Source organism: Narcine bancroftii, chromosome 1 (assembly GCF_036971445.1).
Source record: "Narcine bancroftii isolate sNarBan1 chromosome 1, sNarBan1.hap1, whole genome shotgun sequence".
In the NCBI taxonomy this organism is placed as follows: Eukaryota; Metazoa; Chordata; class Chondrichthyes; order Torpediniformes; family Narcinidae; genus Narcine; species Narcine bancroftii.
The window spans coordinates 40,987,832-41,000,508 of NC_091469.1; the positions used below are offsets into that span (position 1 = coordinate 40,987,832).

The following is a 12,677-nucleotide window of genomic DNA, read 5'->3' on the forward strand; positions in this document are numbered from 1 at the left end:
TTTTGCACAGCACTCTCTTGTGTGGGACCTCATTGAAAGTCTTTAATACACCATGTGAATCAGTTCACCATTGTCCACTCTGGTTACATTCTTTTTTTTAAAAAAAACTAAAGATTTGTCATGCATGATTTCCTTTTGGTAAATTCTGTCACTCCTCTCCATACATGCTGCAGTTACACATTTAATAATGAACTCCAGCATTTTCCTCAGCACTAAAGTCAGACCAACTGGTCTCTAATTTCATGACTTTTCTCTCCCATCTTGGGGTCTTTTTCCCAAGCATATGAGAGTGTGAAACTGCAGGTGAGATAGCAATGATTTAAATGACTGGCTTGATGAAGACCCCACCACCATTATCTTGAGATTAGTATTTACTGGAAACTCGTTTGAAGCAGCCTAATGGCTATGATCAGGTCAGTGGATGAGTATCCTGTGGCTAGTGACATTCCAAAACCCTTCAGCCCTTCTTGTCTATGCTGACCAAGCTAGTCCTATTTGCCTGCTTGGTTAATATCCCTCCATACCTTTCCTATCTGTGTATCTGTTAAAATGCCTTTTGAATGTTACATTTGACCTTGCCATTGTCACTTCCTCTGGCACCTCGTATCTAATCACCACCATCTGTGATCCTTTTAAATCTTACCCACTCACTGCTCTCTAATTTTAGATTCACCTACTCAGAGGAAAAGGGCCGACTATCTACTTCATACATTTCTATTAGATTCTCTCCTAAGCCTCCTATGCTCTACGGAGAAGTGTTAGACTATTCAGCCTTATAATTAAAGCCGACTTGCTTGTCAACATTTCTTGAATATTTTCAACACCAGCTTAACAATATATTTTCTATGACTAAAACTGTGTTTAATACTTCAAGTACAATCTTACCAATCCAAGCATGTCAAATATTTCAAGATGTGCATATACATCCCACGTCCTCTGTACAGCTTTATGGAGAAGGTGCATTAAGAGTGGAATGAACAGTTCTTCAGAGAACTGGCTCCATAGTGAGCTCCTCTGCAGAGCATCCCTTTGATTCTATGATGTGGAATTTTAACACACGCTCCAGCTGAGTTCTAAGGCAGTTATACACTCACCTTCCTCTCTTTTGATTGAATATTTTTGATTTTTACAGACACAACAAATCAACTACACACAAACCCCTCGTATGTGTAAATTCCATTCCTTTACTTCCCTCCCTTAACAACAATTGATGAGCATCAATAAACTTGTATTAAAACAGAATCAGTGAACTGCCTTTTCTCATTTTTGTAAAAAAAAAGAGGAAAATTAGGACCATATTTGATTTTACCTAGATGCAACAAGGTACAGATTCTAATCTGACAAGGAATGTATATAAATTTATATCTGGAATGTATATAAATTTATATCTAGAATGTATTACATATTCCAAAGTGAGAGTCCAAAACTGAATTTACAAAGATCTAGGGAGAGATGGGAGTCAGACTTGGATACAAAAATTAACGAAAAGTGGTGGTAAGATCTATGTATGAACAGTATGACTGGAATCATTAATACCCAGATATAAATTGGTGCAATATAACTTCTTACATTAATTATACTTCACACCACAAAAATTACACAAATCAAAATCTGATTTTTCAGAAATGTGCTTTAGGTGTGGTGTGGAGTTTGGAACTTCTGTCCACTTGATCTGGCTGTGTACAAAGGTAAGGGCTTTTTGGGTGAATGTGGTGGACATTCTTAAGAAAATCACAAAAGTGGATTTTCCACAAGATCCAGAAGTATATCTTTTGGGAGATATTGGCCACATGAGTTATAAAACCACCAAATTTCTCTGTGAAGATCACCTTAGCTGTAGCCAGGAAGTGTATAGTGGTTTCATGGAAATTTGACTCCCAGTTAACCATCTCACGATGGGAGATGGAAATGCAGAGTTGCATTCCCCTAGAGAAGATCACTTACAATATAAGGAAGAATTCTGACACATTTGTTAAAATATGGAAACCTTATTTGAATTATATTGGCACTCAGTTTGATTACTTTCCCCTACTTGCAAAGATGACACAGACATAATGTGTATGCGTGTGGTTATTTTTCTCACCTTCCTCTCTTCAAGCATTCTGTTCAGTGATACTAGAATCTGAGCAAATGTTGGCCTCTCGTAAGGCTTTTCCCGCCAACACTGTCTCATCAATTCGTACCTGAAAGAATTGCACGAAATGATTAACAGCATCCTGTTTTTGTGGCACATGGAGCATCGATCAAAGATCAAGTTAAATAGGCCTTAAACTAGCATAATTTCTGTCATCAAAACAACATGGTTAGTAGTGAATTCAACTAAGAATTCAGGAAAAAAAAATTGTGTGTGCACAGAATGGGGACTTCTGCCAGCAGCAGGTGTGCACAGTGAGAATCAGAGGCCTCTTTAGAGGAAGCAGATAAAATATATAAGGGAGAAAGTAAAGGGTTGGTTGACAGGAGGTGAAGTGAGATAGGAAAGGCAGTTCATTGACAGTATAAACTCTCAGTAGAGATGCAAGAAATTGTAAAAGTTGTTATATTGAAAAAAACAATGAAAGGCTGGAAGTCGGGCAGCATTGATGAAAAGAATCAATGTTTTCGGTAAGGACCTCTTTTTGTGCCAAGGTGGGAAGGGGAGTTAACAAATTTTCCAAGAGTGAATCAGAGATTGGATATGTGAAGGTGGGAGAGGTGAGACAGGCATCTCCAAATCCTAAACCCACAGTACAAATTAGCGAGGGTGTATGTCCTGATTCTGGACGTGTAATATAATCAATCTCAAATTCTGATGAAAACTTGCACATGATCATGTGGAAATAGAGATTATTAAAGAAAATGGCAGATAAAGAAGATTGGACAACAATTAACAGTTGCTATGTTTTGTGGTGTGGTGCTTAATAAATGTTTGCTGTTTTTAAACATGAAAGAATTCAGCAGTTGTTGACTGCAGAGACTGCTTGGGTGAAATCATCCAGACAAGAGAGGGAAAGACCTACACTTCATCAACACAGTTAGGCGGTTTCTCCATCCGGTATCCACTGGGTAACTTCTCATAGAGTTCAGCACAGGTAATTCCGCAGTAGGGAGTACCACCTGGGCAGAGATTTGAAGCAGAAAGAATCATTTAATCACCTGACTGGAATCCTTCCTCAAAGTTATTATTAAATGGCATCATTTTGAAGTGGTGCAAATGTAGGCAGCTCATTACCCACATTTCTCTTTCACACACAATTCCACATTCTTGTTTGAGAAACTTTCACTGATGACATCCAAAGATCAGATACTGCATTCCAAAGAGAGGCCAGAGCTGTGGGATTGATTTTAACAACATTACTTACCCAGACTCACAATCTCCCACAAAAGAACTCCATACGACCATCTACAGAAAACAGTAGATGAGAAATGTTTTTAGGAATATACTCATTGAAGATCCTTTCTAACACATACATAAATCTTTTTATTCTGAATTTCCATTTACTGAGGCTGTCTTGTCAAGAGGTCTTTTCAACTTGTGACAATTCTTTAAAAATAGTATTTCAGTGCCAAATAATGGGTTTTGTTCATAATTCAATCATAGATCAGGTCAATAGATGTACTTTTTACTCATCTTCAAGGTTTTTCCCCCCATTTTCCAGGTTGTTAGTCTTGTCCAATACTTGATCTCCTATTAGGGAACCAGGCAGGTCAGGTAGCAGAAGTTTGTGAGGGTGAGCATTTTAGGTCCAGAGATCATAATGTCATTAGTTTAATGTTAATTATGGATAAGAATAGGTCTAATCCTCGAGTTGAAGTTCTAAACTGAAGAAAGGCCAATTTTGTGGAAATAAGAAAGGATGTGTCCGGCAAGTGGAAGGCATTCAAAGGTGAGATTTTGAGGGTGCAGAATTTCCATGTTCCTACCATGATTAAAGGCTAAATTAATAGGCATAGGGAACCTTGGTTTTCAAGGGATATTGGTGATATGATTAAGAAGAGAGTGTTGTATAACTGGTATAGGCAACAAGGAGCAAATGAGGTACTTCAGAGTATAGAAAATGCAAGAGAATAATAAAGAAGGAAATTAGGAAGGCATGAGGGTGCTTTGGCAGATAACGTGAAGGTAAATCTGAAGAGTTTCTACAAGTATATTAAAAGTAAGAGGATAACAAGGGACAAAATTAGAGGATCAGGGTGGTTAATTATGCATGGAGCCTCACGAAATGGGGGAGATCTTAAACAGTATTTGTGCATTGGTATTTACTCAGGAAACTGGCATAGAGCATATGGATGGAAGGGAAATAAATAGAAGTGTCATGAAACATGGAGATTAAAGAGGAGGAGGTGATTGCTGCCTAACAGCAAAAAAAATAGACAAATCCCCTGGGCCAGATATGATATTCCCTCAGACCTTGAGGGAGACCTGTGTTAAAATTACAGGGGCCATGACGGATATATTCAAAATGTCCTTAGCCATGGGAGAGGATCTGGAGAATCAGAGAGTAGCTCATGTTGTCCCGCTGTTAAAGAAAGGCTCAAAAAGTAAACCAGGTAACTAACTATAGGCCAGTGAGCCTATTGTCAGTAATAGGTAAATTATTGGAAGGAGTTCTGAGAGGATATATAGGTCTTTGGACAGCCATGGACTGATTAAGGATAGTCAGCAGGGTTTTGTGCATGGAAGGTTGTGTTTAACAAATCTTGTAGAGTTTCTTTAAAAAGGTTACCAAGAAGATGGATGAAGAAAAGGCTGTGGATGTTGTCTGCATGGACTTTAGTAAGGCCTTCGACAAGGTCCCACATGGGAGGTTAGTTCAGAAGGTTAAGACACTAGGTGTACATAGAGGGGTTGTAAACTGGACTTGAAATTGGCTGTGTGGGAGAAAACAGAGAATGATAGTGGATGGTTGCTTCTCAGACAGGAAGGTCTGTGACAAGTGGTGTGCTCAGGGACCATTGTTGTCTATATTAATGATGTGGATGATAATGCGGTAAATTGGATCAGCAAGTTTGCTGATGACAGAAAGATAGGAGACGTTGTGGATCCAAGGTGTTGAAATATAGAGAAAGGTGGAACAGGTTAGAACGCCATTCCCTGGAGCGACATAGAATGATTGTAGTATACAAAATTATGAGGGGTAGAGATTCAATAAAATGTAAGCAGGCTTTTTTCACTGAGGCAGGGTTAGATCAGTGGTTCTCAACCTTTTTCTTTCCACTCACAAACCACTTTAAGTAATTCCTATGCCATCAGTGCTCTGATTAGTAAGGGATTGCTTAAGGTGGTATGTTTTTGGGAAGGGAAGGTTGAGAATCACTGAGAATAACCCAATTGTTACTGAAATATTTTGCTTGAGAAAAATTGTTATTGGCCCATTTCCTTTGGAGTTACGAAACCATGCACATAACGAGTCAATTAGATACAATTAAAACAGTGGTTTTCAAATTTTTTCTTTCCACCCATTTACCACCTTAAGTAATCCCTTACTAATCACAGAGAACTTGTGGCATAGGGAATACTTAAAGTGGTATGTGAGTGGAAAGAAAAAAGTTGAGAACCACAGGGTTAGACAAAAACAAGATATACAAGCTGTTAAATGTTTAAGGGCAACATTTGGAGGAACTTCTTCACTTTGAGGGTGGTGAGAGTGTGGAATGAGCTGCCAATGGAAGTGGTGGATATGGGTTCAATTTCAATATTTAAGAGAAATTAGATAAGTACATGGATGGGAGTAGTATGGAGGGCTATGGTCCGGGTCAAGGTGAAAACTTTTGACACAGATCAGATGAGCTGAAGGCCCTGATTCTGTGCTGTTATGTTCCATGGTTATAACAGAAAGTGAAGCTGAATATTTCTTGCATTAATCACCCAGACAGTTGGTTCTTTTAGAGTCTTTTATTTCATGGATGTTGGAAGTTGGATACATTGGGGTGGGAGTGTATGGAGGATAAATTCTTTGATTTTGCCACATTGTAGGAGCAATAGGCATTCCTACATTGGGGAGGATGCAGCCACAGCTGGATATAACTGGAGATACTCTACCTCACCAATCTTACGAATGCTTCTCACTGGTAATCCTTTCCATAAACTATTATCACACCTTGCTGCACTTAATGTCATATAGCTTTAGTTTCAATATTCTGCAGTCATTTTCCCATTGTAATAGTTAACTTTTCATCTAATTAGCATGGGATGCATGGAAACGGCTCTGTAGATTCAGTATTGGCTTGCTTGCAGAACACAGAGGGTAGTAGTAGATGGAACATATTCTGCCGAGAGATCATTGACTAGTGGAGTTTCACAGGGATCTATTCTGGATCCCCTGCTCTGTATGATTTTCATAAATGACCTGGATGAAGTGGAAGAATGAGTTGGTAAGTTTGCAGATGTTATGAAGGTTGGAGGTGTTATGGATAATGTAGAAGGTTGTTGAAGATTACAACAGTATATAGACAGGGTGTAGAGGTGGGGAGAGAAGTGACAGATGGAATTCAATCTGTATAAGTGTGAAGGCGGAGTATATGGTTAATGGCAAAATTCTTAACAGTGTGGAGGAGCAGAGGGACTTTAGGGTACAGAGAGTAGTGGTGGGCCTGGAATGCATTGCCAAGGGTAGTGGTAGAGGTAGGTACAGGTACAACAGAGACATTTAAAAGACTCTTAGACAAGCACAATAATGCAAGAAAAATAGAGGATTATTAGTGTGGGTTTATTTAGGTTGGCAAAATATTGTCAGCAGAAGGGCCTATACTTTGCTGTAATGTTCTATGTTTTATTTCCATGTTCAAATTATGAAAACCCATCTCCTCAAGAAGAGGATTGAAATTTATTAGAATATATTGGCCTTAGCAGGAGATCTATTTCAGAAGCCAAGGTTAAAATAACATTCACACCTGTCTTTTTTTTAAAGAGAAACTGCACGACACAGGCCTTCCGGCTTGAGTCAACACTGCCCAAATGCTCCCATGTGATCACATAACCTACTAATACCCTATGTTTTTGGAATATGGGAGGAAACTGGTGCACCTGATAGAAATTCATGTGGATATAAGGAGAATATACAAACTCCTTACAGACAGTGGCGGATTCGAACCCGGGTGGCTAGCACTGTAATAGCATTACGCTAACCACCAGGCTAACTGTGCTGGCCATCAGATCACTTACAATCTGGAAAATTGCAGGAGGGAACCCAGTGTGGACTCTTGCCATCAATCCAGTTTTGAAACCATATCATGGGTGTGGTGGTATTTTTGTTTCTTCAACGATATTATTTAAATAATTATTCATTCCTGATATTGTTGACCTTGCACAAACTTCAAAATTTGGTGAGTGATCTTTCTTCCAGTAGGAACATCTGCTGGGTTTATGTTGTTTGTACATTTTAGGAGTGAGACAATCTGTTAATTAGTTGCAGCATAATAAATGAACAAAAAAGCCACAGCCCGATCAGATTATGAAGTCTATGAAGAACTTACACATCACTATTTGTTGTGTACACGCTGTAATTTAAAGATTCAATGGCCATCCATCTGACTGGTAGTCTTCCCTGTTAATATGGTAAAAAAAAGGAGTAGAAAACATGATATGACTAACATAGAAACGCCCTTCAAGCCTATACTGCCATTCATTTTGATCATGGCTGATCATTTACTCAGTACTTGCCTTCTCCCCATACCCCCTGATCCCCTTAGCCACAAGGGCCAAATCTAACTCCCTCTTAAATATAGATAAAGAACTGGCTTCAACTACTTCCTGTGGCAAAGAAATCCACATATTTACCACTCTCATAGAGAATTTTTATTTCTCATCTCAGTCCTAAAAGACTTCCCCCTTATTCTTAAACTGTGATCCATGGTTCTAGTTTTCCACAACATCGGGAACAATCTTCCTGCATCTAGCCTGCCCAATCCCTTAAGTGTTTTATATGTTTCTGTAAGATCCCCCCCCTCAATCTTCTAAATTCCAGTGAATATAAGCCTAGTCGATCCAGTCCTCCCATCCCTGGTATCAGTCTAGTGAACCTTCTTTACACTCCCTCTATAGCAAGGATGTCTTTCCTCAAATAAGAAATCCAAAACTGTACACAGTACTCTAGGTGTGGTCTCATCGAGGGCCTGTACAACCGCAGTAGAACCTCTCTGCTCTTGTACTCGAATCCTCTTGCTATGAATACCATTTGCTTTCCTCACTGCCTGCTGTAACTGAATGCCCACTTGCAATGAGTGATGGACAGCGACACCCAGATCTCGTTGCATCTCTTTTCCTAATCAGACACCATTTAGGTAATAATTTTCTCTCCTGTTCTTGTCTCCAAAGTGAATAACCTCATATTAATCCACATTATATTGCATCTGCCATGCCTTGGCCCATTCCCTTAATTTTTCCAAGTCACCCTGCATCCTCTACATGGTTTACCCTGCCACCCAGCTTCATATCATTTGCAAACTTGGAGATGCTGCTTTCTATTCCCTCATCTAAGCCATTGATATATATTGTAAATAACTGTGGTCCCAGCACTGAGCCTTACGATACCCCTCTAGCCTGCTATTCTGAAAAGAACCCATTTATTCCTACTCTTTGCTTCCTGTCTGTTAACTAATTCTCTCTCCATTTCAATACCATACCTCCTATACTGAGTGCTTTAAATTTGTACACTAATCTCCAGTGCGGGACCTTATCAAAAGCCTTCTGAAAGTCCAGATATACCACATCTACTGGTTGCCCCCTATCCACTCTACTAGTTCCATCCTCAAAAAATTCTAGTAGATTCGTCAGACGTGATTTTCCCTTCATAAAACCATGCTGACTCTGTCCAATGATACCACTACTTTCCAAATGTGCTGCAATCGCATCTTTAATAACTGACCCTAGCATTTTCCCCACTACCGATGTCAGGCTAACTGGTCTATAGTTTCCAGTTTTCTCTCTCCTTCTTTTCTTATAAAGTGGGGTTACGTTTGCCACCCTCCAATCCTCAGGAACTAATCGAGAATCTAGAATTTTGAAAAATTATCACTATGTCCAGTTATATGAAAAGAATAATATTCCCCAAGATCATACAATATTAGCTGGTTGAGTTCAAATGCGGGCAACATTGAGAGTTGTCCAAAATATTTCAAACAAGTTTTTATTTGGTGTCTGCTCTCTCCCATTGATGGATCTTGCTTGAAAGTTAAAGACCAGAAGTATGACTCAGAATGCCTCTGATAACACAAAGATCAGGAGTAGCTAAATTCAGCCAACTGAGGAAGAGAGAAAAGCTAACCGCAGTCTATCAATCATTACTACTGTCTGTATCAAGATCACCTCCCAAGCCCGCAACGTCCAACACCAAAGATGACGGGGACAGTAGGAACAAGAAACCTAAATTCTGGAACAGCATTGTGGGAAAATTTTTAACAGAAGGACTGCAGGGGTTAAGTAAGGCAGCTCAGCACCAACTCCTCAAGGGCAATTAGGCATCAGAAATAAACATAGACTTTGCCAACAATATGCAGATCCAGTCAATTATATCTTTCACCTTTAGGCTTAATAGTTTCTGGACCAAGATCTGCAGAGCCAAGAGCAGAGTTGTTGAACTCTTTTTTTTTAGCCAATGAAAACAATTGGATTTGTTTTTGCAAATTCCCATTAATGTTTTGTACTCACCATTGTTTTTTTTACATAAACTTCCTTTCCTCTGGACAATCCAAAGTCAGCAATCTTTGCAACATAACCTTCTCCAACAAGAACATTTCTAGCTGCAAGATCCCTGTGAATAAACTGAAAAGGTAGACACTTCACAATAATATTGTTAAGCTAGTACTGTCCCTTCAATACTGCAGTTACCCTCAGTACTTCTGCTCCAATTCTGCCCCCTATACTGCAGTGTTCCCTCTGTAAAACTCCTCCAATGCTGCAGTGTTCTTTCAATACTGCCCCTTCGATGCAGTGATGCCTCAGTACTCCCCCCAATATTGCAGGGTTCCCTCAGTACTGCCCCCCAATACTTCTCTTTCTTCTACACTCCAGTGATATAGACCTAACCCATCCACTCTTTCCTCTGCTATCAGTCATCTCCTTCTGCCACCACAGTTATTGTCCCGTAAACCTTTACTGGACTCTCTCCAAGACAAGAATATGGCCCTTAGTAAAGGATAGCAAAGTGATACCCAAACCTCCAGATGGGACCTCACTAAGGTTGTATATACCGTCGCTAAAGCAAGCCATTGTCCTTTATGTTTTCAAATCTTCTTGCAATGAAGGTTAGCAGACAATTTGAATTCCTAACTGATGCTGGCCTAAATGTTTCCTTTCAGTGAGGGATGTTCAAAGATGCCCAGGACTTTTTGCACTTTCCTTTTTCCCAGAAGATGGATGTAACCACATAAAAGGCAGCATACCTGTTTCTGGCTGAGATAGTCCATGCCCTTTGTGACATCGGCAGCAAACTGCAGCAGCTGTTGGGAGGAGAGGGTAGAGGCAGTGCTGTGTGCAATGGCATAGGCTGGGTCAGTCTCTAGTACTCTGCTGTTTCGTAGAAAATCCAACAAGTTTCCATGTGGTGCAAATTCAATGGCAACATATAGGTATCCTGCAGACAAAGTCATCAAGGAAATTCAGAGCAATTCCCTGCAGGGGCTTGGCATGAAACATTTGTTCAATTCACCCTCTCTCTCTCACTCCAGAGACCCACATATTTCTTTTGGTCATGCAATTATCTAATTCCCTTTTGAATGTTCATGTTAATTCTGCAACCTTCATTCTTCTGGCAGTGCATTCCAGGTCAGGGTCATTCACTCTCTAAAAATGTGCATCACACTCCTTTGCCTTGAATCTGTATCCTCCATTTCCTTATACGCCTTTCTGACACAAGGAATATACTTCATTATTCCCCCATAACCTGGATATAATCTATCCAATTTATGTGAATGGGCAAAGGCATTCATCAATCTTCAATTTGCTAGCACTTCCACCAATTAAGAAAAGGAGTATTTGAAAATTTAGACCTGAAACTGCCTGGACAAAAGTAATCCCTGCCCTCATATGGGATTCTAAGATCTCAACAACTCAGAAGGAGGTACCTCAAAGCATTGGAAAGATACCACCAAAAACCTCCAACTCCACAAGCAGGAAAGGCAAATGAATGTCAGTGCTTCTTCCAAGCCATCCTCACTGAAAGCCTTATTATACCCAGTCAACTCCATTGAATAGGCTACATTGCTTGCATGCCTGACAGACATTCTATTCAAAGCGCCATCACAAGAAGAGATTGCCAGGTTGGCAGAGGAAATGATTCAAAGATGTTTGCAAAGCCTCCTTGAAAACATTCTCACCGACTCTTGGGTATCTCAGGCTTATCTCCACTTGAAGTGAAGGAACGTTTAGAAGTCTGAACCAATTGGCAGTGTGCAAACAATTAGCATTAGTGGTCTGCCAGCACAAACTGTGGTCTGGTTTAAAAAAAACACTTTCTCTAACAGTGGCAATAAATGTTCATCACACATCCTCATAGGACGATTGTGAAAATCTGTTGTATGATAGACACTTGGTGCATTCCTATCCTTTGCTTAGTCATGAGAGTCTGAGGAGTCCATACCCCGATGTTCACAGGCTCCAAGCAGGTTGATGATATTGGGATGGTGTCCAAGTCTACACAAAACTTCCAATTCTCCAGCAAAATCTCGGTGATCATCTTTGGAGGCATATTCTATTGGAAGAAGAATTATAGTTAGGACTGGTTAAATGAGCCACAAATATTATCATTGTTTTAAAACTTTCAATAGGCTTGCCAATCTGTTTAAATGCTGTCATTAAAATAGTGAAATGCATCACAGAGAAATAATCACACAAAATCTGCAGAGGTATTGGAAATAAAAAAAATAACTGACAATGCTGGAAATATTTAGCAGGCCAGGCAGCCTCTGTAGTGGCAGTCAGTCAGACATATTAAATTCTGTTTCTCTTTTCAAGATGCTGCTTCTCCTGCTGAGTATTTCAAACATATTCTATTTTTATTTTATAATACATCTGTTCTGACCTCGTCCCTTCTTACCCACAACAGCCCTCATTTAGAACAAATATGGATATTGTCAATAAACCTGCTGACAAAATTGCACTGGCGTGGTCTAGTGAACTAACCTTTATCTCACTGAGGACAAACCAGCTCTCAGATAGATGCTTTTACCTCCTTGTTGACCGTGAACATGACTAAGGTGATGCATTTTAGAAAGTTAAGTAGAGGTATGACATACACAGGTTTAATGTAAACATTAAAGCTTTAAATGGGATGTGAAAGGAATGCTTTAACACAGGGAGTGGTTGATATCTGGAAATTCAGGGGAGGTGAGTCCGATACAATCATTACATTTGAAAAGCATTTAGGGACGCAGAAATAGGGGGAAAATTAGATTAGAACAGAAGAGTACAAAGGTTGGTGTGGATGTAGATGGGTGAATGTCCCTTTTCACTGATGTACAATTCTATGACTATGAGCAAATTGATAAACATCAGGCTATTAGCTCCTCATTTCCTTGGGAGATTTTCCTCCATAGCTGCTACTCCAACAATTCCCTAGCTCCATAGAGCCCGCTTCTATCTCCTACCCAGGCTCTACGATTAGGATTACAATCACAGCGTCTGCAGACTTTTGTATTTCACTCTACAATTTGGATTATCCGGCAGACACATTGCTTCAACCTACTCTTGCTGAACTGAT

General features: G+C 39.7%; 1 protein-coding gene across 5 annotated transcripts in view; it reads right to left on the reverse strand.

Annotated features, from left to right (window-relative positions):
* The window catches only part of tek (TEK tyrosine kinase, endothelial), a 129,754-nt gene that overhangs the window by 25,743 nt on the left and 91,334 nt on the right, over nt 1–12,677 (reverse strand). For all 5 annotated transcript variants that reach the window (XR_011353568.1, XR_011353572.1, XR_011353562.1 and 2 more), the window contains exons 16-22: nt 11,559–11,669; nt 10,363–10,553; nt 9,629–9,742; nt 7,456–7,526; nt 3,342–3,382; nt 3,000–3,096; nt 2,084–2,183 (exon numbers count right to left, since the gene is read on the reverse strand). Coding sequence is in view for 2 of the 5 variants with exons in the window: in XM_069924654.1 (XP_069780755.1) it covers nt 2,084–2,183; nt 3,000–3,096; nt 3,342–3,382; nt 7,456–7,526; nt 9,629–9,742; nt 10,363–10,553; nt 11,559–11,669 (725 nt within the window). In the remaining 3 variants the exon portion in view is untranslated. The remainder of the gene's footprint in view (nt 1–2,083; nt 2,184–2,999; nt 3,097–3,341; nt 3,383–7,455; nt 7,527–9,628; nt 9,743–10,362; nt 10,554–11,558; nt 11,670–12,677) is intronic.